This window comes from Diceros bicornis, chromosome 4 (genome assembly GCF_020826845.1).
Source record: "Diceros bicornis minor isolate mBicDic1 chromosome 4, mDicBic1.mat.cur, whole genome shotgun sequence".
Classification (NCBI taxonomy): Eukaryota; Metazoa; Chordata; class Mammalia; order Perissodactyla; family Rhinocerotidae; genus Diceros; species Diceros bicornis.
This window is the reverse complement of record NC_080743.1, coordinates 57,541,422-57,568,475: the sequence shown is the minus strand read 5'-3', so window position 1 is coordinate 57,568,475 and position 27,054 is coordinate 57,541,422. Positions and strand designations below refer to the sequence as shown.

The 27,054-nt window shown below is 46.3% G+C and overlaps 2 protein-coding genes and 1 pseudogene across 2 annotated transcripts in view; 2 read left to right on the top strand and 1 right to left on the bottom strand.

The window, feature by feature from the left end:
* Positions 1-27,054, top strand: part of LOC131404482 (peptidoglycan recognition protein 4-like) — a 156,357-nt gene that overhangs the window by 5,575 nt on the left and 123,728 nt on the right. The gene's annotated exons all lie outside the window — the stretch shown is intronic.
* Positions 2,404-2,822, bottom strand: LOC131401296 (protein S100-A8-like; annotated as a pseudogene).
* On the top strand, positions 19,150-22,071 carry LOC131404486 (protein S100-A9-like). The gene is made up of 3 exons (XM_058539188.1): positions 19,150-19,251; positions 19,634-19,795; positions 21,725-22,071. The coding sequence occupies exons 2-3, from the start codon at positions 19,649-19,651 to the stop codon at positions 21,953-21,955; spliced, it is 378 nt and encodes a 125-aa protein (XP_058395171.1). The 5' UTR covers positions 19,150-19,251; positions 19,634-19,648; the 3' UTR covers positions 21,956-22,071.

Here is a 27,054-nt window from a genome sequence, read left to right as displayed (position 1 = left end):
CACTAAGCCACCTTTATGGATATCCTTGTATGCATATATGGTATTAATATGTGTTCTAAAAATTATATGAAATTCCTAAAAATCTGATATGTCCTGTTATAATGTTATCAGTCACAATTCTAGTTATTATCTTAAATGTTGTATGTCACAGAAATAACCAAATTTCCTTGTCAATTGCATTGTCATCAAATTTTTAACCATGCCATTTTAAGTCTTCTGTCATTTACAGACAGTTATTGTTTTACTCTGATGCCTTTGCAAATATGTTTTATCTTCACAGAGAATCATGGAAAGGACTCTGACACTTACTTTAGAATACAGGTGTATGATAAACTTTTAGATCATAAATCTGAACTGGGTAAGAAATTATGGAACTCTAACAGAGAGACTGATGGCTTCATAAATCTACTAACAAAATATCAAGAACGATTGTTAATTATATAGGACTACATGAACTGAGGAGGATGCTTTAATGTGTTTTTTTGCATATTTATGGAAATCATTTCTCTTAAGCTATAAACAATTTGGTAAGGTACACCTTTGTGAACAAGACAAAACATTTACCTTTTCTTTATACCTGATCCCTCTAGAATTCAGAAAACATCAGGAATAACCACCTAGTTGAAATCTATTCTCCAATTTGGACTTAGCATTTTGTTTATTATTATAGGAATTCTTGTTGTTGTAAAACTTTCTCTTTTTCATAGCTCAGTGTTATAAAAACACCACTAGGATAATGGTCACTCAGTGCTTTGAAATGATTGCTGAGGCTTTTGAATCTTCTTCACCTGAGAAACTTTGAGGAACTACAGACAATGTTTGCCCCTAAAGCAGCTTGATGGTAAGGCTTTTCTCTGCTCTGGCACTCTTGTTGTTCAAATGTGGTGTAAGGTTCCTAACAAAAACCACTTTTCCTCCTAGGTGAGACATGATATGCCAAGAATGAGCCTGCCTAACAACAAGGGACCAACAATGCTTGGATGTCTTATCAGCAATACTTTCAAATGGTTGACCAGTGATGTTTTCAAAGGAAGATCTTGGTCAAAAGGGGAAAATGTCAAAATTGTGGACATATAGTGGAGCCATTATAAAATGGAGTCAGAGTTGCCTTTCCACAGAAACTCCTTTGCTGTCTTGAACCTTGGACTGGGGCAAACTTTTGGACTGGCCAAAATGGTAATTGTTTTACAAGTCAGTAGAAGAATGAGCATTGTAATCACAAAGACTGAGTATTGTGGACTTGCTGAAGATAGCATCAACAGTCAATCAATGTTTGACCAAAATTAGTTCTCTGCCTCCAACTTAAATTAAAATTCTTTGTAATACAACCCCCCTTCTTTGCCTTAACAGCCTCTAAGTTTTACTCCCAAGTGGGACACTATTTCAGTCTCTACATGAGTCTGTGTTCCCTGAATTGCAATTATTAGATCCCAAATAAATGCTTTACTTCGATTAGGTTCTGTTTTTGTAGGTTGTTAATGGAAACTCAGCTTGGGGGTTGGATTCTGGTGAGAGATGCCCATCCATCTTCTGGCCTCCCCGTTTGCCCAGGCCATTGGACAATCCAGAGTAATGATGGGGAGGTTATTTTAGATAATTCACTAATCACCAGAGCATTTACCCCACAGAGCAGCATTTGAGTACCCTATTCTTTGAGTTGAGTTCTATTAATGTATTGGCCTATCTGCCCATTCATTTATTATTTAATGCAGGTGGGAGGTGAGAGTGGAGAGAGAACAAAAGCTTCCAAATCTCTAAGGAGAAATTACAAGTGTGGGATCAGGGGACTATTAGTGTACCTAATGTAGGACTCTCAACATCCACCTGCAGTCACACCACACACAGAATCAGTCTCTGTCTCTAGGTCTCTCTGTATTTCTGTTACTCTCTCTCTGTCTGTCTGTCTCTGTCTCTCTCTCTCACACACACACTTTGATGTAGTTATCTCCCTAAGATCCCAGGAGCCACATCTATGAGTTTTAGATGCAAATTAAAATTTAATTTAGAGAACTCGATGAGTTTTCCTTACATCACCCTGTTCCCATATCATCCATTTGGGAACAAGTAGGAAAATCATCAGCTACAATGTCTTGGATGTTTTAGAATCCTTAAGTCCTGGAACAAATGACTCAGGGACGTGGGGCTGGAAGAGACTCAGAAATAGTTTGGGGAGAACACGAGGAGGAAACAGACAGCAGTAAACACCGAAGGTTTCCAGAGATGGGGAGCAGGAGAGAAGAGAGGCCTGTTTTTCTTCCTTTGGGTTTTCCAATCCTACCTCCACCTGCCAGGGACCTCATTCCACAAGAGAAAAGCTTGAGACCAAGAGAGGCCTGAGGTATCTACTACTTTATTTTTCCATAGGGACAAGTCCAGGGTCCAGCCCCAGGGTCCACAGCTCTGCTACACATTGTGGCTCTCTCTATGGGCTTTCAGGCCCACCTTGATCACAAGGATGAGGAACTCCCTGAAGTTAGTGGACCCTCTGTATTGATGTCCAGCTCTGTGACCCATGTGTCTGCATCCTTTTTCTGTGAAGGTTGAGGAGGAAGAAGCCAGAGTGTAAAGATCTCAGGGAGAGCTGAGGCCTGGCTGTCTCCAGAGGGCAGCATGGGGGAGCAGTGACCCAGCACCTCATCAGAGCCAGGCAGAGAACTCCGACCACACCTGCCCCTCCTCACCTTTGTGTAGCAAGGACACTCTGTCTCTAACAATCTTTTCAAGTCGTCCCTATAGATGGAATGGTAATTCCCTTTCTCCAGGGAGTACTTGTGGTAGACATCAATGAGGGAGTCTATGGCTTTCTCCAGGTCTGTCAGCATGGTGCCCAAAGATTTGTCCCTCGCGGAAGCGAAGGCAAAGGGGAATCCAGGGTGGGGATGGTGCCTCTGCCCATAGCAGATTGGACTAGGGGAATATTCAGAAGGTTCATACCCCAAGTCATGGCTTTGTCCTGGCCTGCCCCATCCAAATTACTGAACCCAGCAATGGCTATGGCTATGATGGCATAGGCTGGGATGATATGGATAGTAGTGTGGGAGGAGGTAGGGTAACACACACACACACACACACCACACACACACACACACACACACACACACACACACACACAAAGCAACTGCTAACTCTCCCTATGCCCTCACCCTCTGCCGAAGAAAGGACCAGCTTGGGAAACGATTATGCCCTCACCCGAAAATGCTAGATGACTCAGTTCTTTCTTTTTCCCTGTTTCGCTCTCTTCTTCGGAGCTCTGGAGTTTGGTCCAGACCTCCGTGAAATTTCTCTCCTCTCTCTCAGAGAAGGCTGCTCCATTCCCTGGCCCTGCCTAAAGGAATCACAAAGTGTGGGGCAGACAGGGACGATCCCACTTACCAGGTCTCCCCAAAACAGAGTTGACAGAGGATGTGCAGGGCTGAGTGTTGGCTCCCTTTCACGGCAGCTGGGCTTGTCCAGCTGCCCAGGGCCTCAGGCCAGCCGGAGTCAGCTGCTCCCTTCCCGGGTTGCTACGCCTCTGTTTTCCCAGCCAAGCGAATGGGGCAATCACCGTGCAGGATGAAAATTTCTGGTGGTGGGAAGTTAGACGTGTGAGTGGAAATTGGAAGGTATTTGTCAGGCAGCAGTGCCGGGCAGGAAGTCACCATGGTAAAGACTCTTTTTGGGCCACTGGCATCCTCTGGCTTGGCCAACCATGATGCCCACTCCTGAGTCATCCCTCCTGGTGATGATTCTAATCCAGTGCATTGTGCCCTATCTGTGGGTCTCTGAAATAGAATTGAAGTTGAATGCCTCGTTGTTAGTATATGTGTATAAGCACATTCCTCCATGGTTTCATTGGATTCTTAAAAGTGTCCAAGACCCCTAAAAGATTAGGAATACTTGTTCTAGGTCCTGGGTTTAGAAAGGAAAGGGGGAATATTTCTATTGTTGTTGTTTTGTGTGTGGTTGGACTCAGTGGGGACGTGTGTTGCTTAAGGACTAAACCGGTTTCTCTCCTGCTGCCCACACCCCTTTACAGCTCTCCTGCTCTGTACGCTGGGGGTGCCCTGTGACCTGGTATATGGGGGCTGGCTTGGGGTCCCTCTGTATGTATTAGGCACTGGGCCACTGCATCAACACAGCAGGGACCCTTCAACCCTCACTGGGATGATTGTGTTCTCCACCCTAGGGTCTTGACTTGAGCCAAGTTCCTCATGGTTGTGGCAAGAGTCATAAAGGGCATGGTGAGGATCTGGAATTTGGCAGTTAATGTCTAGCAGTTGAACAAGAGAGCTTATGCCAGTGAAAAAGCCTTCCCCTACATCACTCCACTTGGCAGCCAGAACCATTCTGGTTGGGTTCAGATAGCAGCCTGTCTTCTGGCCTCCTGACTTGGGGAATCCAGCCTAACTTCAAAAAGGTTGAAGAGGCGAGGGCAAGCTACCAACTCTTGTTGGGCTCCTGTGGGGTGTCAGTGTGAAAGGAACAAACCATCTCAAACCTGGAAAAAGACAAAATGGTGATTGCTTACATCCTTGATCTCATGCCAGAGTCTGCTGAATAGAAGCAAGCACTTGCTACTTGCTAATCATCCATCATCTGGCACTTTCAGGAAGTCGAATATGGTCGGTGCAGTATATTTGATTAACAAGTCACAGTGGATAAAGAAGTAGACAGTTTATATCTGCTTGATGGGATGATATGATTTAATAGCCCATAGAGATGTTAAACCTCTAACTGTTATTGTTTTTATTGCCCTGTTGAAAGTTAAAAGAGTCTTAGATCTAGCTTAAGAATTTTACTTTGGCATTCCTTTCCTGACTTTCTTTGCATGTTCTCAAATATTCTTCAAACCAGCTTTAAAATATCTCTTTTGCTGATTCTCTCATTAATGAATTAAAACAAGAATTTTGACATGGGCCCACTCTGTTTGTTCATAATTTTGTCTTTTGGCAGTAGACTTTGGGATTGCCTATCTCATTTACTTCTCATAACAACCCACTGAGAGAGATAATTACTCTTTCTGTGTTGCATATGAGGAGATTCAGAGAGGTTAAAAACCTTGACCAAATTTACTAATCTGGCAAGTGACAGAGCTGGGATTAGATCCCTCACTGTCTCCAGGCAAGAAACCCTGGTTAAGACACAATGGTCTCTTCTAGCGGGCTTCCATCCTGTGTGCAGAGGACCCAGCCTCCCTCTGCCAGCCTTTCTGGCCTCTATGTCTTTACCTCCTACAGGGTCTTTGCCATCCATGAGTGAGTAGCAAGGCACAGCAGGTACCAGAGGAACTTCCTTCTTGGGCACCCCTCCTCTGTCCAGGACTTCACCAGGCATGCCTCAGGGCCTGGACTACTGTGGGTTTTTTTTTTCCTGGTGTGAGCAATCCTCTAGTCAACGATCAGAGAACAAGAATGTTGGCATTCTGATTTCCCTAAGCTTTTAGGTGTTGTCCCAGTAACAATTCCCCCTCCCTTCCAGGGTGGGGAGACTTCTTCCAGTCTTAGGAGCTGTGGAAATTCTCAAGTGAACAATTCTCTTATTTGCAAAATCACGGTCTGAACTGCCTGCTAAGGTCAGGGCACAGGCCTTTGGCAAAAGACCTCTTTCACAGGATCTGTACCCATCCTTCTTTCAGTGGCCAGGAGCCTCCTCCCCTTCCTCCAGAATAGGCCTTGTGAGCAGCAGAAAACATGGTGCTATCCTGCAGCCAAAGCACATGTAGGGGCTCTTCATCAACCCAGCCCAGCAAAGGCTCCATCCAGGTCAGCTTGCTCAGCAGCTTGTTTGGCTGTGGCACATATTTTGGCAGTGCTTTCTAGAGGGAAATATCTAACCAAAATACGATGCTCTGGATTTCTTTCCTGCTTTGGTCCTAGAACCCTCCTTGATAAAGTGTATTTTTAAAGAACTAATCGTAAATATTGTACTTAATGTAGAAACGTTGGACATTTCTTTTTAAAGACAGGAAGAAGAGAGGATGCTCCTGGCACAGAGGGGACAATTTCCCCCCTATCCCCTTTGAGTTCTTTTAGCTGGTCTAATGATTAAATTCACACAAGACAGATTGACAGGAGACAAAAAAACAAATTTAATTTGTGCGTTCAGAGGTCCCATAGAAATGGGATACAAGAAGTGACCAAGGCAAGCAGCTTTTATACTTTTTAGAGAAGAACAATGAGTTTGTAAGTATTGAGAAGACAAAGAAACTTAGGCTTTGGTTGCTTAATTCATGAGGATCCAAAGCAGAGTTTGTTGACACAGCCTTCTTGGCCCTGAATTCCCCATCTCTGGCTATCAGGATGTCTCTCTACCTCCTGGTACACTGAGGTCTTGTTTCCACAAGGGAGATATATTTCCTGCTTTCAAGGGCAGACAGAGGATCGTCAGAGTGCCCTTTTTGCACCAGCTGTTTCTCAAGTAACTTTAGTTCCAAATAATCAATATGCCACTGTGGCACATCTTGGGGCAGTCTGCCCTGAGCCCCCACACACCCATTACCATTTCTATTTAACATTTGTGTTGGAGGCCCTAGCCAGTGTTATAAGACAAGAAAAATAAATGAGAAGTAATGGGAGCTCTGGAGGCATTGGATGTGTGGAATAAATGAATACCCTGCAGGGCACTCTCGTTTCTGCGTTTCATTTCTCTTTCTGAATAACTGCTACTTTTGCAGTTTTTTTGGAAAGTGCCCCAGACAAGTTGGACTAGTTCTTCCCCTGAGTCTATGAATGTCTTCACTGGAAAGCAGATTTACTTGCTGGTAACTCTTAGTTTTCTCCGTAGGCTGAATGGGCTCTCCCACAGCCTGCATCTGGAAAACCAGGCTTGGAGCAGGACAGATGGTACCACACACTAGGACGCTGGAGACATCAGATACTCTGAGTCCTCTCCTCTAGGACAAGATTCAGAGATTTAGAAATTCACAGTCTGAGGCAGGGACCTCAACAATCATTTCTGAAGCACTTCCCTCTTCTGATATCTGTTCTGGGTCTCACAGAAAATTCACTTTTCAATAAATTCAAAAACCACTTTACTTGCCTTTTTTCCTCTAGAATATTCTGCCTATCACTCTGTGCTGTTGAAGCGTTTGAAGATGTCCTATAGGAATACTTCAACTCAGCCCACCCCAGCCTTGACATGTGGTGGTCAACATCACATCCAGCCCTATCAACCACTCTTGTGACACCATCACAGCTAGAGTCTCAAAAAGCAGCTGGCTCCAATTCTTGGGCAGTCAATTGATCCATGAGATAGGAGTCTTCCACAGAACCCCCAAAGGCAACATTATTGTTTGACTAATCACTTGTTTTTTTTTTTAAATTTATATTTTTGTTGATGTCATAATAGTTTATAACATTGTGAAGTTTTAGTTGTACATTATTGTTAGTCAGTCACCATATAAATGTGTCCCTGCAACCCTTGTGCCCATCCCCCACCTCCCTTCCCTCTGGTAACCACCAAACAGTTCTATCTGTCCATGTGTTAATCTTCCACATATGAGTGAAATCACGTGGTTTTTGTCTTTCTCTGTCTATCTTATTTCACTTAACATAATACCCTCCAGGTCCATCCATGTTGTTGCAAATGGGACAATTTTGTCTTTTTTTAATGGCTGAATGGTACTCCATTGTGTATACATGTATATATATGTATATATATCTTCTTTATCCAGTCACCAGTTGAAGGGCGCTTGGGTTTCTTCCACTTCTTGGCTATAGTGGATAATGCTGCAATGAACATAGGGGTGCATAAGTCTCTTTGGATTGTTGATTTCAGGTTCTTTGGATAACTACCCAGTAGTAGGATAGCTGGATCATAAGGTATTTCTATTTTTAATTCTTTTGAGGAATCTCCCTACTGTTTTCCCTAGAGGCTGTGCCATTTTGTGTTCCCACCAGCAGTGAATGAGGGTTTCCTTTTCTCCACAACGTCTCCAATATTTGTTATTTTTTGTCTTGGTGATTATAGCCCTTCTAATGGGTGGAAGGTGATATCTTAGTGTTGTTTTGATTTGCATTTCCCTGATGATTAGTGATGTTGAACATCTTTTCATGTGCCTATTGGCTATCTCTGTATCTTCCTTGGGAAAATGTCTGTTCATATCCTCTGCCCATTTTTTGATTGGGTTGTTTGCTTTTTTGTTGTTCAGTTGTGTGTGTTCTTTATATATTATGGAGATTAATATTATGTGATTTTCAAATATGTTCTCCCAGCTGGTGGGTTGTCTTTTCATTTTGATCCTGGTTTCATTTGCCTTGAAGAAGCTCTTTAGTCTGATGAAGTCCCACATGTTTTGTTTTTCTTTTGTTTCCCTTGTCCATGTAGACATGGAATTCGAAAAAATCCTTCTATGACTGATTTCAAAGAGTGTACTGCCTATATTTTCTTCCAGGAGTTTTATAGTTTCAGGTATTACCTTCAAGTTTTTGATCCATTTTGAGTTAATTTTTGTGTATGGCAAAAGAAGATGGTCTACTTTCATTCTTTTGCATGTGGCTGTCCAGTTTTCCCAATGCCATTTATTGAAGAGACTTTCCTTTCTCCATTGTATGTTCTTAGCTCCTTTGTTGAAGATTAGCTGTCCATAGATGTGTGGTTTTATTTTTGGGCTCTCAATTCTGTTCTATTGATCTGTGTGTCTGTTTTTATACCAGTACCATGCTGTTTTAATTATTATGGCTTTGTAGTATATTTTGAAGTCAGGGATTGTGATACCTCTAACTTTGTTCTTTTTTCTCAGGGTTACTTTGGTTATTCAGGGTCTTTTGTTGCCCCATACGAATTTTAGTATTCTTTGTTCTATTTCCGTGAAGAATGTCTTCGGGATTCTGATTGGAATTGCACTTACTCTGTAGATTGCTTTAGGTAATATGGACATTTTAACTATGTTTATTCTTCCAATCCATGTGCATGGGATATCTTTCCATTTCTTTATGTCACCATCGATTTCTTTCAATAGTGTCTTATAGTTTTCATTGTATAGGCCTTTCACATCCTTGGTTAAGTTTATTTGTAGATGTTTTATTCTTTTTGTTGTGATTGTAAATGGGATTGTCTTTTTGAGTTCTCTCTCTGTTAGTTCGTTATTAGAGTATAGAAATGCAACTGATTTTTGTAAGTTGATTTTCTACCCTGTAATTTTCCTGTAGTTGTTGATTATTTCTAATATTTTTCCGATGGATTCTTTAGGGTTTTCTATATATAAAATCACATCATCTGCAAACAGCAGGAGTTTCACTTCTTCATTGAATATTTGGATTCCTTTTTCTTGCCTAATTGCTCTGGCCAAAACCTCCAGTACTACGTTGAATAAGAGTGGCAAGAGTGGGCACACTTGTCTTGTTCCTGTTCTCAGAAGGATGGTTTTCAGTTTTTCCCCATTGAGTATGTTGTTGTCTGTGGGTTTGTCCTATATGACCTTTATTATGTTGAGGTACTTTCCTTCTATACCCATTTTGTTGCAAGTTTTTGTCACAAATGGATGTTGGATTTGTCAAATGTCTTCTCTGCAACTATTGAGATAATAAAGTGTTTTTTTTTTGTGTGTGAGGAAGATCAGCTCTGAGCTAACATCCATGCCAATCCTCCTCTTTTTGCTGAGGAAGACTGGCCCTGGGCTAACATCCGTGCCCATATTCCTCTACTTTATATGGGACACCACCACAGCATGGCCTGACGAGTGGTGCATCGGTGCACGCCCGGGATCTGAACCCAGACTGCCAGCAGTGGAGCATGCGCACTTAACTGCTACACCATGGGGCCAGCCCTGATCATGTGGTTTTTGTTCCTCGTTTTGTTAATGTGGTGTATCACATTGATTGATTTGCAGATGTTGAACCATCCCTGTGTCCCTGGTATAAATCCCATTTGATCATGGTGTAAGATCTCTCTCTCTTTTTTTTTTTTGTGAGGAAGATCAGCCCTGAGCTAACATCCATGCTAATCCTCCTCTTTTTGCTGAGGAAGACTGGCTCTGAGCTAACATCTATTTCCAGTCCTCCTCCTTTTTTTCCCCCCAAAACCTCAGTAGATAGTTGTACGTCATAATTGCACATCCTTCTAGTTGCTGTATGTGGGACGTGGCCTCAGCATGGCCAGAGAAGTGGTGTGTCGGTGCGCACCCGGGATCCGAACCCCGGGCCACCAGTAGCGGAGTGCGTGCACTTAACCGCTAAGCCACGGGGCCGGCCCAAGATCTTTTTAATGTATTGCTGTATTCGGTTTGCCAATATTTTGTTGAGGATTTTTGCATCTATGTTCTTCAGCAATATTGGCCTATAGTTTTCCTTCTTAGTATTGTCTTTGCCTGGCTTTGGTATCAGGGTGATGTTGGCCTCATAGAATGTGTTAAGAAGTGTTCCATCTTCCTCTATTTTTTGGAATAGTTTGAGAAGGATAGGTATTAAATCTTCTTTGAATGTTTGCTAAAATTCTCCAGAGAAGCCATCTGGTCCTGGACTTTTATTTTTTGGGAGGTTTTTGATTACTGTTTCAATCTCTTTACTTGTGATTGGTCTATTCAGATTCTCTATTTCTTCTTGATTCAGTTTTGGAAGCTTGTATGAGTCTAAGAATTTATCTATTTCTTCTAGATTGTCCAATATGTTGGCATATAGTTTTTCATAGTATTCTCTTATAATCCTTTGTATTTCTGTGGTATCGGTTGTCATTTCACCTCTTTCATTTCTAATTTTATTTATCTGAGTCTTCTCTCTATTTTTCTTGGTGAGTCCGGCTAAGAGTTTGTCAATTTTGTTTATCTTCTCAATGAACCAGCTCTTTGTTTCATTTACCCTTTTTACTGTTTTTTTTTCAATTTCATTTATTTCTGCTCTAATTTTTATTATTTCCCTCCTTATGCTGACTTTAGGCTTTGTTTGTTCTTCTTTTTCTAATTTTGTCAGGTGTAGCTTAAGGTTGCTTATTTGGTATTTTTCTTGTTTGTTAAGATGGGCCTGTATTGCTACGAGTTTCCCTCTCAGGACCATTTTTGCTGCATCCCATATGAGTTGGTATGGCGTGTTTTCATTTTCATTTGTCTCCAGATGTTTTTTGATTTCTCCTTTAATTTCCTCAATGACCCACTGGTTGTTCTGTAGCATGTTGTTTAGTCTCTAGGTCTTTGTCACTTTCCCAATTTCCTTTGTGTAGTTGATTTGTAGTTTCATAGCATTATGGTTGGAAAAGATGCTTGTTAAGATTTCAATCTTCTTAAATTTTTAGAGGTTTGCCTTGTTTCCCAACATATGGTCTATCCTTGAGAATGTTCCATGTGTGCTTGAGAAGAATGTGTAATCTGCTGTGTTTAGGTGGAGTGCTCTATATATACCTATTATGTCCACCTCATCTAATTTTTCATCTGAATCCACTATTTCCTTATTGGTTTTCTGTCTGGGTGATCTATCCATTGATGTAAGTGGGGTGTTAAGATCCCCTACTATTATTGTGTTGTTGTTAATATCTCCTTTCAGGTTTGTTAGTAGTTGCTTTATGTACTTTGGTGCTCCTGTGTTGGGTGCATATATATATTTATAAGTGCTATGTCTTCTTGGTGGAGTGTCCCTTTTATCACTATATATTATCCCTCTTTGTCTCTCATTACCTGTTTTATCTTGAAGTCTACTTTGCCTTACATAATTATGGCAACACCTACTTTCTTTTCTTTGCCATTAGCTTGAATTATTGTCTTCCATCCTTTCACTCTGAGCCTGTGTTTGTCTTTAGAGCTGAGATGTGTTTTCTGGAGGCAGCATATTGTTGGATCTTGTTTTTTAATCCATCCACCCACTCTGGGTCTTCTGATTGGAGAACACAATCCATTTACATTTAGAGTGATTATTGATATATGAGGGCTTAAGGTTGCTATTTTATTGCTCATTATCCAGTTCTTTTGCATTTTCTTGGTTTCTCAACCCATGTGGTTCAGACTACCAATTCAGTTTGGTAGTTCTGTATGATGGTTTTCTTAGTTTTCTCTTTATTTATCATCTCTGTCTCTCTTCTGATTATTTGTTTAGTGGTTACCATGAGGTTTGTATAAAAAATCTCATAGATGAGATAGTCCATTTTCTGATGGCCTCTTATTTCCTCTAAGTTGATTCCATTGCTTTCTTCTTCCTCTTCTAAGTTATTATTGTCACAACTTATTCTGTCTTGTGTTGTGAGTTTGTGTTTAAAGTGGTGAGATTATATTTATTTTTGGTGTCTTCCTTCTCTTAATCTCTGATGTTATAATTAAGTGTTTGCTAACCTATTCTGATACAGAGCTGGATTTTTTCTGATTTTGTCTACCTATTTTTCTCCTTGCTCAAAGCTTTGTATTCCCTTTCTCTTTTTTTCTTTTTTCCAAGCATTAGGGCTTTCTTGAGCATTTCTTGTAGTGGGTGTCTTGTGGCAATGAACTCCCTTAGCTTTTGTTTATCTGGGATAGTTGTTATTTCTCCATTGTATCTGAAGGATATTTTCACTGGATAGTATTCTTGGCTAAAAGTTTTTGTCTTTCAGAATTTTGAATATATCATTCCACTCTCTCCTAGCCTGTAAAGTTTCTGCTGAGAAATCTGCTGAAAGCCTAATTGGAATTCCTTTGTATGTTACTTTTTTTGTCTTGCTGCCCTTAATATTTTTTCTTTGTCATTGACTTATGCCAGCTTTACCACTATAAGCCCTTGGAGAGGATCTTTTTTTCTTGATATATTTGGGAGATCTACTGACTTCATTCACTTGTATTTCCAGCTCCTTCCCCAGGTTTGGGAAGTTCTCATCTATTATTTCTTTGAACAAGCTGTCTGCTCCTTTTTCCATCTCTTCTCCCTCTGGAGTACATATAACCCTTATGTAGCAGTTCCTAATTGAGTCGGATATCTCTCAGAGAATTTCTTCATTTCTTTTTAGTCTTAGTTCTCTCTCCTCCTCCATTTGAAGCATTTCTGCATTCCTATCCTCAATAATGCTAATTCTTTCCTCCATATTATCAGCTATGTTCTTTACAGATTACAGATTTTTCTTTATCTCTCCCATTGTGTTTTTCATGTCCAACATTTCTGATTGGTTTTTCTTTATAGTTTCAATTTCTTTTGTGAAGAAGCTCTTGATTTCATTAAATTGTCTGTCTGTATTTTATTGTAATTCGTTGAGCTTTCTTATCTTATCTATTTTGAATTCTCTGTCGTTTAAGTTGTAGATTTCTGTGCCTTCAGGGTTGGTTTCTGGGTGCTTGTCATTTCCCTTCTGTTCTGGAGATTTAATATATTTTTGCATAGTCCTTAGGAATGTGGGCTTATTTTTCCTCATCCTGAAAATATCTGGTTGCACCTGCTGCCACTAGGTGGAGGTCAAGAGCTGTGTATTCTGAGCCCACTGCAATCTGTGGGTGCTCTTGCCAACCAGCTGAGCTGAAGTGTGGCTGAGCTGAAGCAGCTGAGGCTGAGGGATGGCTGAGCTGAAGTGCTGGGCGGGCGGAAAGGGGTACTGACTTTCACCTACCAGATCCCAGGGGCTTCTTGCTCTTCCCTCACTATCTGACTTCCTGGGGTGCTAAATTGATGAAGACACCCATGCAACAGTTCTGTTCCCTTCATGAGGGAGTTCCCCACGGGCTGTGAGGGAACTTGGAGAGTGATGGTTTTCAGGTGGAGGACCATCCCTCCCCCATCTCTCTGAGAGCCGTGTGGTCTCGATCTCAGGGTTGCTGTCATTGGGGAAGGAAAGGAGTTCTCCTTATGTCCTTCCACTTCCTCTGGGGGTTCCAGCACCTCCGTCTTCAGATGTAAAGCTACGTGGGTCTCTCAACATCTTTTGTGTTGTGTGAATGTCCTCTGTTGGTACATGAATGTCCTTTTTGTCATATCTTGGAGGGGAGAGTTTAAGGGGGAAAGCTCACTCCACCGTGATGCTAATGTCACTCTCCCTGCTTTTTGTGTTTTTTTTTTTCCTGCAGGGAATTATTTGCCCTGAGCTAACATCTGTTGCCAATCTTCCTCTTGTTTTTTTTGCTCCCCAAGACCCAGTACATGGTTGTACATGCTAGATGTAAGTCGTTCTAGTTCTTGTATGTGAGCCACCACCACACCATGGCAACTGACAGACAGGTGGTGTGGTTCTGCGACTGGGAAGCAAACCTGGGTGGCTGAAATGGTGATCACCTAACTTTAACCACTTGGCCATAAGGGCTGGCTCAGTCATGTGTTTTTTATTTTCCCAGTTAGTTGCTCAAGCTCCCACATCTCCTATTAGGAGGATGCCTGCTACCTCCTTCCTAAGCCAAGGGCTCCCTCAGGCCAGTGGGGGTCTGGGGATCAATTCTGCTCTCATGAACTGGAGGACAGACAGTAGCGGTTGCCTCTGTTTGCTATAGGACTGATGTTGAAGGCCATCCACACAATTCTGTAGAGGATGCTTGTCTATCCAGCTGCCGGGATGCCTCTATAAAGCCCAGGCTCAGCGGTGCTCTGTGGTGGGAACAAGTTCTGCTCTTTTGAGTTCCTATTCTGATGCTCAGGCCTTGTTACCCAAAACACACAGAAGGCTGGGTCTGGAAGAGTTTCCATCAGCAGCTCTTACTCTCCCTGTGCCTCCTTTGTTACTGGATGGTCTCCCCTTTCCCTCACGGTAATTTGACTTCAGGAAACTTTTACTGCTCGTGGATCCAGGTGGGCCAATATGTCTCTCTTACATCATCTATCCAGGAGATTTCTTTCCCCCCAATTGGCCAACAGCACTGCTGACTGCACACTGGGGGTCAGAGGGCAGGCATCTCAACACCACTGCCCAACAGAGGAACACAGAACTGCTTCAAGATAGCTCTCTGCCTCGCCTACTCTGAAAAACTTGCTGCAATTCTCTCACCAACAAAACCATTCCCAGCTGGTCAAGCATCTGCCAGTAGATGGTCTCTGTTATAAACCTTCCTTGTCCCAAAATGTCTATGGAGTCCTTTAGAAAAACAGAAACCTCTCCCACCAAAATAGCTTTATTGAGATATAGCTCACATACCACACAATTCATCCAGTTAAAGTGTTATACAGTCCTTTTAAGATGATAATTGACTCTTTCCAAAGTCTGTTCTGCAAGAGCAAGGAAGGTGTGCCTTCCTGGAGACCAGCTCACTGTGAGGTTGGATTCTCCTGGGGCACCCCAGGAACCAGGCAGGGAGCCTGAATGAGAGTGGATTTCCTGCCACCCCCTTCAGGGAACTAATTGCTTACATTGATACACCAACCCCAACACCTGCCATTCAGTCTAGTGGCATCTCTGATGGTCCCGTCCACCCTAGGGGTGAATAGCTCCTGTTTTAAGCTTTAAGCCAGTGGTGTGGTGATTTGGATTTGGACACAGTGTGGGCTGGTACCCAGACCAAGTTTTTACCCACACCTTCTCATCTGCAAGGTGATAGGCTTCCCCAGTTCTGGGGCTCCTGCAGGCTGAGAAGGGGCTGCCATTGTTCTCTACCTAGGAAACTCTCTCCCTCTCCTCATTCTTGGTGGTAGGATGCGAGCTGTGGGAGCAGAGACCTCCACTGAGTTCCTTTTGCATGGCCATGGGAGAGGTGTCTGGCCATGTCTCCCCGTCCTGATTTTTTAACCACCTTCCACTAGTGTTTCTGCAGCTGGGGGCAGGCAGTTAATACCCTTAAATTAACTAAGCTGAATCCTTGTGGGGTGGGGAGCTCCGCGCTTTCATCTCCTGTGGGCGTTAGCCTTAATCTCTGGAATGCTAAGGCAGATATACAGAATGGGGTCAAGTCACCAGAAAATGGCCATCTTTCCCACAGGTCAAGTGAAAGGATGGCTATTTTTATTTTCCCAAGGATCTTAGAGGTTGTCTCAGACACAGCCCCTTCCCCAGACCCAAACTTTAGAAGTTCCCAATGGATAGATGCTCTGATTAGAACTCATAGTCCCCGGTGGTGCCTTGGTTTGTACAGAGCCCTTAGCCAGTCTCTCAAATGAGAAGTGTCCTTGTTTCTTTTCCCACTTGCTATGGATCAGTGCATTCTCCCTTCTGGAATCAGCCTCAATGACTCCAGGAGAGTTGGAATCCCTCTGCACCAAACCCTTTGTGAAGGTGGCCCTGCCATGACTCGGCCTGCCTGATGCACCGTTGGGTCTGACACCTTCTCCAGGAGCTTGCTGGAGCACAGGATCTGTCAGCATTAGTCGGCTTCCCAGGTTTCTAGGAATCCCACGGGGGCCACATAACTCTTCATAGCTCCAAGCACACATTGTGTGGCCTCTGCTTCTCCACCACAATGATGGAGGCTTTCTCTACATGAAGCCCATGAAGGTCCTGTGGGCCATCTCATGACCTCCTTCATCTCTGCATTTCTCTGATGCCTGCCACTCTCACAATTTTCAGCCAAGTTCCCAGTCCTGCCTGGAATGCCTGCTCCCCAAGGCTATACCTGTCAAATCGTGTCAACCACATCCCTCCTGGAACCTCACTGGCCCCAAAGTCTCCCCTGGGAGTTGGTTCTGAGCTATAGGGTGTTGTCATTCCCAGTGCACTCCTGGCCCAGGTGGTGGGGCAGCCCTTTCTTGTCCAGGAAGAGGTTCAGTGTCTGAAGAAATTCAGAGTCTGAGGTAGAGACGCTAACAAATCATTTTGGAAGCACACCTGACTCCTCTGCCTGCCTGCATGCGCGTTTTCAGAGAATTAGACTTTTTAACAATCAAAAATTTTCTTATTTCCCTTCTCTGCTTTCTGGAAAATACTGGATATGTCCATTATCTGTCCAGGGGAATAAAAGCATCCAGTAGATTCACAGGAGTTTGTTGTTTTATTTTGTCTTATAAAGAACTTACATGCTCCACAGAGTCTTTTGTGTGTCTCAAACTGACACGGAATGTAAGAGTAAAGGGAAGGAGAGAAAACCAAACAGAAGTGAACAACCCACAGGGTTCTCCCAGTGCAGTCTCACTTGCCTTGAGGGGATCCTCAAAGGAGGCAGTGCCATCACTGTTCAGCGGGTAGAAAGTTACAGATATATTGCAAGAGGCAGAAGGCCTAGGGATGTGCTGGTTGATGTGGTGCCTCTAGTTAACAGTACGGTAGTGTGCACTTAACATGTGTCAAGAGGGTGGATCTAATGTCAAGTGTTCTTACCCCAAAAACAGAAAGAGAAACAAAGAGACTCAGGAGACTTAGGGCGGTGATGGACGTGTTTATTACCTCGATTATGGTGATGGGATCACGGGTGTTCACATATGTCCGAACTCATCAAATTTTACAAAATAAATACATGCAGTTTTTTGTATGTCAATTATACCTCAATAAAGCTGCAAATGAAATAGAGTTAATTTCACGTGAAAAATAAAGAAGAAAGGATGCATTGACCTTGGACAGACACCACACACCCAGTTTCCTAACAGGATCACAGCCTTGTGTCAATATCAGTTATTTAAATCTGGAGATCAAAGAAGCCCATGATCTGAGTAAACGGGATGGGATTCCAAAATCAATTGTGATATAATTCATCAGCTCAGAAAAAAACACCATTACACGCATCTTAGTTTCCCCATCAATGACTCATGCTCCTACCTGTCCAGTTTCTCCTCTTGGAGCCTCCCCCACCCCTGAATTGTCCCAACAGCACAAGAGATTTCTTCCTCCATTGCTGGGACATGTTCTGCTTCCACATACCAAGGGGGGCAGGGAACTGGGGTCTGACTCAGCTGTCCCCTAGAGCAGTTCCTTCTGCTCTGTGGTTGTAATGTGTGGTTGTGAAGCCTGGCGGTGCAATTTCAGGGATGACCCTAGCCTACTGCTGCAGGGGCGCAGTGCAGCAGTGGTCTGGGGCCATGTCCAGGCCTCATGGTGCCCATGTGGGGCCTGGAGGCTCTGTTCCTTTCGGTTCATGTTGCCATGGTAACAGGGATAACACAAAGTTAGCAAGGAGCCTGTGGTGTTGAATGGAAGTCACCAGGCTAGACTAAAAAGATTTTATTTCAGAGGCCTTGATAACCTCTTCATACCCGGCACTTTGATAGGTCATCCTGTCCAACTTGATAGCTCTTTCTGACTGCCGAGTTTGGGGGTTGTGACGGGAAAGTGGGAGACGGCTTAGAGAAATTGAAGTCTCCCTTCCTGAAAACACAGGGATCCTTTGTGAAAATTGATCCAGTGATAGCTTTGTGGCCCAGAACAACTCAGGGAGGGGTCTCCCTCCCTTTAGCTTCCTTCCCCCAACAGACACAAAGGATCTTCTTTAAGTTGACATTCCACTTGCCCAAACCCAGGATAGCGCTGGTAACTTATTTGTTCAAACCACAGGAGGCAACGCCTCTGATTCCCTGGTCCTCCTTCCTCTGTCCCCACCCTACCAGGGAGCCTGTTCAGACTCTGTTCTCCCAGACTGTAAGCTCAGTGGGGGTTGGGCTGTGTCTGTCCTCTTAATGGCTGCTTCCCCCAGTGCCTGGCAAGTCAGTGACTAGCAGATGTGAGGGTCTAGGAAGTGTTTGCTGGGTGAAAGAACCCATACTCCCCTCTCCTCACCATTGCTCAGAGGTTAGATCCAATCTGGGGCTCTCTCCACATCTCCAGGGGCGGAATCCCTTTAGACTCAGAGTCTCCCGTTCTTTAAAGCAATGTCACCCTCTTTTTCTCTCTCCTTGCTTACTTGGGCCAAATTCTCGCTATGTCACCAATCTTGCTCAGGTACCTCTCTGGGTGTCAGTTTCTTCATCTGCAATACAAGGGATTGACCACCTCCGAGGGCCCTTCTAACCCCGATCACCCTCTATGAATCTAAGACCCCTATACCAACTCCTCGCCCTCCTCAGAGCACTTATCACACAGTCAGGCAGGCTCAGAAAGGCTCAGCCATCCTTGTTGGGCTGTCCACATGGGGGAGGCAGTGTGGGTGGGGCACCTCAGGGGTCCTCAGCCCACCACCAGCCTCCAGCTAGCACTGGTGGGAAGGCACAACATCAAAGAGGGTAGGGAGAGCAGGGTGCCAGAGGAGAGACAGCTCTTGGCTTGCTCAGGGAGGGCAGGGGTTGGGGTGGAGGGGAAGTGAACTAACCAACCAGCTTCCTCACAAACCAGCTGCAGGCCCTGGCCAGGAATTTCACAAAGTGGCAAAAGGAGCTATGTAACATTTCCTGTTCTGACCTAGTCCCCTTCCTGCCAGTGACAGCCCAGCTCAAGGTTACCACACTGCTCATCTGTGAAGCAACCTTCCCGTGAGAGGGCTTAGTGTCCCGGCAGGGGCAGCCTATAAATGCAGGGCCTGCACCGCGCTGTCAAACCTCTCTGTGTGGCTCCTTGGTGTGGGTAAGTGTAGCTGCCAGCTACTCAGGGCAGGAGCCGACCTGCCCGCTCTCTGTACTCCCCCACCATGTTCCTTTCAAACAAGCCTCCTCCTGGAAGCCCTTCCTGATTGACTTGCCCACTCTAAAGCTTCCTTCACATTTTCTTAGGTCATGTTCTCCTGGAGCCTTCTGTCCTCAAATGCTCTGCTTTCGACTTTCTCCTGATATTCTATAAACCATTCTCCATGTGTGGGAGATGGTCGTCTCCCAGCTCAGTTGCAGGCCATGCTTTCTTTTTATTCTGTGTTGCCCCCTTTATTCCTGCCAGCAGCCAGCGGGAGGTGTCATGGAAGCTTGAGAGCCTTTTCTTCTAAGCACCTGAACCCTTGCTTCTCCATCCTCAGACAGAGTGCAGGAATATGGTGGAATTGTCCCAGATGGAGAGGAGCATAGAGACTATCATCAACGTCTTCCACCAGTATTCTGTGCGGCTGGGGCACCCGGACACCCTGAACCAGAAAGAATTCAAACAGCTGGTGCAAAAAGAGCTGGAAAACTTCCTCAAGGTAGGGCTGGATTCCTGTCAGGCCTGACCCAGCCTGGCAAGAGTCTGGGCTAAGGATGAAAGATGGGGTGCAGTCTGCAATTGTTGAGGAGAAAATTCTAGCTCCTTCAATGTACCCTCCAGAGGCAGCGGGAGCCCTGTTACTGGAGGTGTTCCAAGTCAGACGGCCTGAGAGAGTCAGGAAAAGACTGACTGACCGAACGTGTGCTGTGTGCCAGTAAAGGACATGTAGTGGCGAACAGAGTCCCACTGTCCCAACAGGAGAGACACACAGCAAAGATGTTGACCAATAAAGAGCACAGAGAAATCCAATGTCAACAATTGTCCAAAAGAAAACAAGTGAGGGCAATGTGGGTGACTTGGGCTGGATCGGGAGAGGTTACTCATTAGATGGACAGGAAGGGCCCTGCTGAGGAGAGGATATTTGAGTTGAGATGGGACGTTGAAGAGGGAAGAAACTGGGGATGACCTTTGGCAGAAGCCAAGAAGACTCCAAGCCTCAGATGGGACGTGAAGGAGAAACCTGAGATGGCTTTCTAATCCTAAGGGTCTATGGTAGGAGTCATGTCCCTAGGGGAAGCACCCAGCCCAACATTGCATGTGCTAAGCTCTCAGTACCATGTGAGTTTATTTCCCTGGTCTGAAAATGATTAGGCAGTTCTAGGACAAAGGAGGATTAGTTCCACAGGATCTTTTAGTTTTCTTCCTAAATGTGGGGACTTTGGGGAATCAGAGGCCTGGATAAGAAGGGTAGGACATTGGTTCCCAGTCTCAGTTCCGATCCTGGAGCTGCTGGCCAGCCTGGAGCCCCTCCTCATCTTGGAAAGGTGGAGAAGTGCAGGAGTAGGATGTATTGGGGATGCTAACAGCTCCCCATAGCGGTGGAGCTCAGCAAGATGGACACTGGCTCAGGGCAGATGAGAGGGTACAGCCAAGAGGTTGTGTGGGCAAGGCTTTTCTCCGTGTGACACATATGCTCACACAAAGCCCCTACGTCCTCTACCAGAAGCAGAGTGATAGGCCAGAGGGGAAGCTGGGACCTGGGCCATGGGCTGCTCAGGAGTGAATTCTCTTCCTGGGTGGCGATGGCTGAAGTGCAGGAAAGCAGACCGTGGTGAAGTGCTGCAGGAGCCGGAAGGGCTGGGAGATGAGCTGGGCACCCCATGTTCTGAGGAGGGGACTTAGCTGAGGTGCCCCCACCAGTGGGTGGCAGAGCCAGAACCAACTGGAGCTCCCTTCTGCCACGCCTGGATCCTTCACCTCACCTCACATCACTCTTGTATACTTTGTCAGTCCCTTTGGGGTCCACGCAGCACCCACACTGCTCTCTGTCCCCACACGAGATCAGAACCTGCTTGTTTTCCTCAGGTGCTTCCCACGGTGCAGGTAGAAGTGAGTGTCACTAATTAGTGACCCCAAGAGGGCAGGGAGAGGAGGGAACCGAGTGGACAGGAGTGGAGGGAAGGGGACAAGACTGTGCTCTGAGTTGGATCAGAATGTGCATTAGCATTCTCTGCTCCCAAGACTCGTCCGTCTGCAAAAGCTCATGACCCTTTCCAAGACAGTTTCTTCAATCTTCCTTAAGGAAGGTGCCAAGTCTCCTGTTAATATTGTCATGAGGACCCAATGACGTGACATTTCTATATTTACTGATTGTGTGACCTCGGGCAAGTCACTTGACCTCAGTGTCTCTTCTGCAAATTGAGAGAATCACAGCTCCTGTATTGTCTGCGTGATGAGTGGGAAAGTGTCTGGCACACGCTCAGCATCTGCTACACTGTGGGAACTCAGCCATGGTCATTTTTAATTTTTGAATTGAGGCTCCGGTGCCAGGTGTCCCTGTGCCTTTGCCGTTGGGTCATTTGCTGTGTTTTGTGTCCCCAGCCCTGGTCATGCCCTGCCCTGACTGTCCTGTCGCCCCCTCCCACAGAATAAGAAGAAGGATGAGAGAGCCATAAATCATATCTTGGAGGACCTGGACACAAATGAAGACAAGGAGCTGAACTTCGAGGAGTTCATCACCCTGGTGGCCCGGCTGACGGAAGCCTCTCATGAGACGATGCATGAGAATGCCCCTGATCCATATCACCACAGCCATGGGCCAGGCCTTGGGGAGGGTGGCCACTGCCATAGCCATGGTGGCCATGGCCATAGTCACTAATCAGGCGGCCCGGCCGCCTTACCTTTTCTCCACTAGGGACACAGTGCTGTGTGCCACACTGCATGAGCTGTGGGCCTGGGGGATGGGGGATGAAATAAAGTCTTCCTCCAAGGCGGTGCTCTGTGTGCTTCTTCGACCACTCCCTACCCAACCTGTCCTTCCAGGAGGTCTGGGCGTTAGACAGCCCTGCCCCTTAACTGGGGCTCAACCATTTCACTGGGTAATAACAAATGAGAAGCAGTGATAATGTGGGTCTATTTGGAGCCCCATGGGCTCACCTCCCTGACTGTTTCCTCACCTCTGACTTCAGGCCCCACTGCTCAGGTCCCAATCTCCTGCCTCAGCTCAGGACAACCTGTCCAGCCTGTCAAATTTGCTCTTGTCACCATAGAAAGCAAAAGGGGTTTATCCCTTTCCCTCCACATTCCAGCACCCCTGACCCAGCCCCGACCCCCTCTTCACCCAAGATGTCCACACAACCCTCTCTCTCCTAGTAGAATCTTATTCCTCTGGAAGTCTTCCAGAAGTGCACCTAGACAGGGCTGTGTCTGAGGAGCAATACTGGAGTCTGCGCAGTGTGAACAGGGACATATTGGGTGTGTATACCCACAAGTACAATTCCGTATCCACAGGAGCAGTTGGGTATCTCTTAACCAACCTAGCACACTCACCATGGATACCGGGGCAGGTGCACATATGGATGAAGGTTGGGGAGTCTGGCCCCAGCGCCCAGCCCCAGCAGGATGGGAGAGTGAGAAGAGCACCTGCCTGCTCTGCAGCTACAAGGCTCAGCCACCACATGAGGAGGTGGGACTCTGGGTCCAGAGAGCCTTTCTGGCCTAAAGATTCTGATTCTAAGCCTTGAGGGGAAGCTGACTTCTCTGGGTGACCGAGGTTCCTCCTGTCCCTGGTCAGTAGCTGAGAGCTGAGGCCAGCAGGGACACCTGCTCCTCTCTGCAAAACCTATAGCCGGGCCTGGCTCCCTGCTTCTCACAGAGGCTGCTGCTCCCACCTCAAGCAGCCTCCAGACCCAACCACTCATTTCAGAGACATCCAGGTGACTCCTATGCCATCTCTCTGTGGCCTCAGGCCTGAGAGCATCACCATAAAGTCCCACCCTCAGGTTATCACCAGGCTGGGGTGGGCCTTCCAAAAACCAGAGCCAAATCAGGGGTGTCTGCCCTGCCCTGTGCTTGCAGCAGAGAGAAGACTCTGACAGAATTAGGATTTGGGGGAGACAGAAAAATACGGACAATCATCCAGCCCCTATGTTACAAATGAAGAAAACCAGGCAGAGAGTGGAGAAGGAGTCCAGAGTCATATGGGGTAGAGCTGGTCAAGATAACGTGTAGAGAAAAGGGCCGTGAACCCCATCTTCTCCATGGGCTGGATCTCCAGCTCCTTCTCTGGTTCTGAACACGAAGAAAGGAGCAGCCAGGTCAGATTTTGGCTCTCCCACACCGCCTGGCTGTAGCCCGGTCCCCAGGCTGCATGCAGTGGATCATATAGGGCCCTGCTCTAAGGTCCCAGGGCCTCTGCTGTGGGTATACAGATTTATGGCTCCCACTTGAGGGCTTAAGGGTGTGTCCAAGAACCACTCCAGGCTGGGAGCTTGGGGAGCAGAGTTTAGAAGCCCCTTGGCCTGTCCCTGTCTGACATGACTACACAACAGCTGAGGAGACTCACCTTCCGACGTCCCTGTCCCCTGCTCTCCTGTCCCAGGCGGGGTTGCCCCTTATGAATGCATCTTGGTACAGGGGAAAGAAAACTGACCCGTGAGTGGGGAGTCTGGGTTCTATCAGTGGCCTCACCGGGACTAGATGCTCCAGTACAGTGGGGTAGGGTAGGCTCCTCTTACCCCCCTACACACTGTTACTTATCACAATGTGCCATAAATATGTTTGTGACTCTTCCTGCTCACTAGACTGTGAACTCTGTGAGAGCAATGTCCGTGGCACCTGTCTTTTCTCTATTTTTTTCCCAGCACCTAGGGGAGTGGCTGATACATCATAGGTTCCCAACAATATTGCCTGTACCAATGCTCTAAAGTCTCCCTCATGCTCCATGCTCTCTTGTCGGGGGAAGGTGTGGAGAAAAGAGGGAGGAGGAGGGTGGGGTTAAAACCAGCAGATGGAAGGTTTCTGGATATCATCATGGGATCTCAAACTGGAGGTAGGAGCAGCGAGGTGATGGGAAATTCAGAGCCCTCTCCCAGGGTTTATCCAGTCACCCCAGCCTTTATCTGTTGCACATAGAAGTTTCCATTTGAAGAAAAGTGTCTGTCTTGAAAAAAGTTTGAAAACTGTTTATTTAACCCAAACTGCCCCACACCTGTGATTGAGTGATTCTCCACACCATCGCTCCCAAGTGGTTGGCCCAGCCCTGCCTGAACTCTTCCAGGAAAAGGAGTTTCCTCCTTTGGCTCTGACGCTTAGAAAGTCCTTCGTTACACTGAGCCAAAATCTGTCTCCATGCACCTGCTGAGCATTAATCCTAGATTCCTCCCACATCCGTGGCCACAAAATAAATCTAACCCCTTCCCTTCAGGCAGCCACCAATCCACTTCTTCAGAACACTTTCCCTAAATCACATCCAGGCTTTCTCCAGCCTCTGCATTTTTGTGCCAGGAATGCTGTCCCCACCCTGGGGTCTCTCGTATGCCCCTTAGGACCATGACGGTCCAGAGCCTTTGTCGTTGCCTCCAAGAAGACTACTGTGACCATCTACCTTCTCCAAGTACATAGGGTCTTGGTCCTCCAGGCCCGTAGAGCTCTATGAACTCAGACCACTGCACTTCCAATACAGAATTGTGATCCCTTATCTGCAAGTCTGACAATGGCCCTGAAGGCAGGACTCTGGTTGATCTGCCCTGTATCCCCAGGTGCCAGCATGGAACAGGTTCTCAGAGAGCTTTAGGGATGAGGAGTGAAGGTGGGTGATCCTAGGACACTATGGAGCTGGAGGGTGAGATTGGAGCCTGTGGAGAGAGTGTGAGGTGGGGACAATTTTGGGCATTAGGAGTGTGCCCACAGTCTAGCCACCTGGAGGCTGGGAGAGGGCGGAGCAGCTGAGCAGCAGAATGACAGGGGACAGAGATTCTGAGATGCCAAGAGTTCTCCTTTTGCCTTCTCCTTGCTGGCTCAATCCCACAGTAGGAGGTTGTTCTAGGGTCCAGGGAAAGATCTGACAGCAAGCCACTCTTACAGAGCCCTATGGGATCTCTTTAAACATAGTGCAAGAGAGCTAGTCAAGGTGACCTAACCCCTGCCATCTCATTAACCCCTTCCATTCCAAAAACCTGGTTCTGTTGAGTAGAGGGGAGCTGACTCCACCCTCAGGTAAAGAAAGAGAGTGTCAGTGTCAAGGTGAGGATTTCCTCTCCAAGTGAGAATTGGCGAGTACCTCTATGATTCATGAGTCCTTTTAGAAACAAGAACATTGGGGGTTTCCCTGGCATCGTGGTGACTAAAGAACAGAGATCCTGTGGTCAGACACCTGCTTCCCAGTTCCTAGAAGGGGAGTTGCTCTCCTTAGAGGTGGAACCTGAACTTCTGGATGCCTTTCTGGGAGGATGAGGAAGCACATGCACAGCCAGAGCTGCCAGACTCTGCCCAACACTTCACAAAGCTCTGACTGTGTCCTGCGGCCTGGGTGATGTGAGATGCTTCCAGAATAGGGGGAGAGATGGATGCTCTAGTCATTCACCTGTTTGTCCACTCATTCACTCATTCAATAGACATTCATTGTGGACTTACTGTATGTTGGGAGCTATAGAATGCCCCGAGGGGCACCCAGGGTAAATCAGGCTCTACTCTGTTATTAAGGATCTTCCAGGCCTGCAGGGCAGACAAGACGGATCCTCAGATGATTCTAATATGGGAAACGAAAGCCCAGAGAGGGGTTAAGGGTGGTGGGACTTTCAGGTGGGAAGGCTGTCCTTCAGCTGGGCTGTATCCTGGAGGGGTGAACATTCTAGCCACATCAAGGCTGGTGGTGCTGGCACCCCAGTGTCAAAATGCAGGTGCTTCAGAAAGAGGAGGGCACATGTGCAAAGGCCTGGAGGTGGGCAGATGTGGAGTTTGAGCAGGATGAGGAGCCCTGGGGGTGTTTGAGGGGGAGGTGGGAGACACAGAGGAGAGCAGGGCAGATAGCAGGCCAATGAGTGTACACTTTCCGCAGGAGAGAGGAGGGCAGAAGCGGTGGAGCTTTTAGGGAGGAAAATGATATAACCACACTGGTGTTTTAGAAAAGTCTCTGTATCAGTGGTCTGTGGGATGGATTTGTGGTGGGACTGAAACCCTGGGACGTGGTAGGAGGCTGCTGCCATAGTCCAGGTGAGAGCTGGAGAGAGCCCAGGTGGCGCTTCCCAGGGAAGATGAATGCAGCCAGGATCTCAAGGTGCCCCAGGCCCATCTCAACTGGCAGCCATGTCCTGCAACCCCTACAGCATAGAGAAGACAATTCTGTGATGTTTCCCTGAGAAAGGCCTCAGTGTTCACCAGCCCAGTGAAGCAATCTTGACACAAGCCCTGCTCTGAAGTCAACTCCAGATTCCATCCTCAATACCATGCCTCCCCTCCCGGTAGTTGTGAAAACTTATATTTTAGAAAGCCCTGTGTCATGGATTTGACTTTCCTATTATCAAAGTGACTACAGGACTCAAACAATGGGCTCTTAAGTCCTGTTGTCTCTGGGGCTGAAGCAATTTCTCTATCCCTAGACTCCAGTCAGCCCCATGGCCCTGTGGACCCAACCTCTGCCTTCAGAGATCCCCCCAAACACAGGAGACAGGGAGACCGAGCATCTGGGAAGCCTGGCTGGCCTCTTCTTGTGAGTGCCCCCAGGTTTTCCCTTTTCTCTTTGAGGTTTCCCATTTTCCCCATGTTCCCAGAATTGTCACATGCAGAGTGTACAGTGAGGGAGGCGGTTGTTCACAAATCTGAGGTGAGGAGAGGAGGAGGGAGGCCTGGTGGCAGTCACAGCAGGGGAAGCAGGATTCTGCCATGCCGCCTTGGGCAGTGCCTGCCCAGTTCTGGTCTATTCCCTTGCTCAGCGCTACTTGCCTCTCTCCCCTTTCCGTATGGATTTGAGCCCCCCTA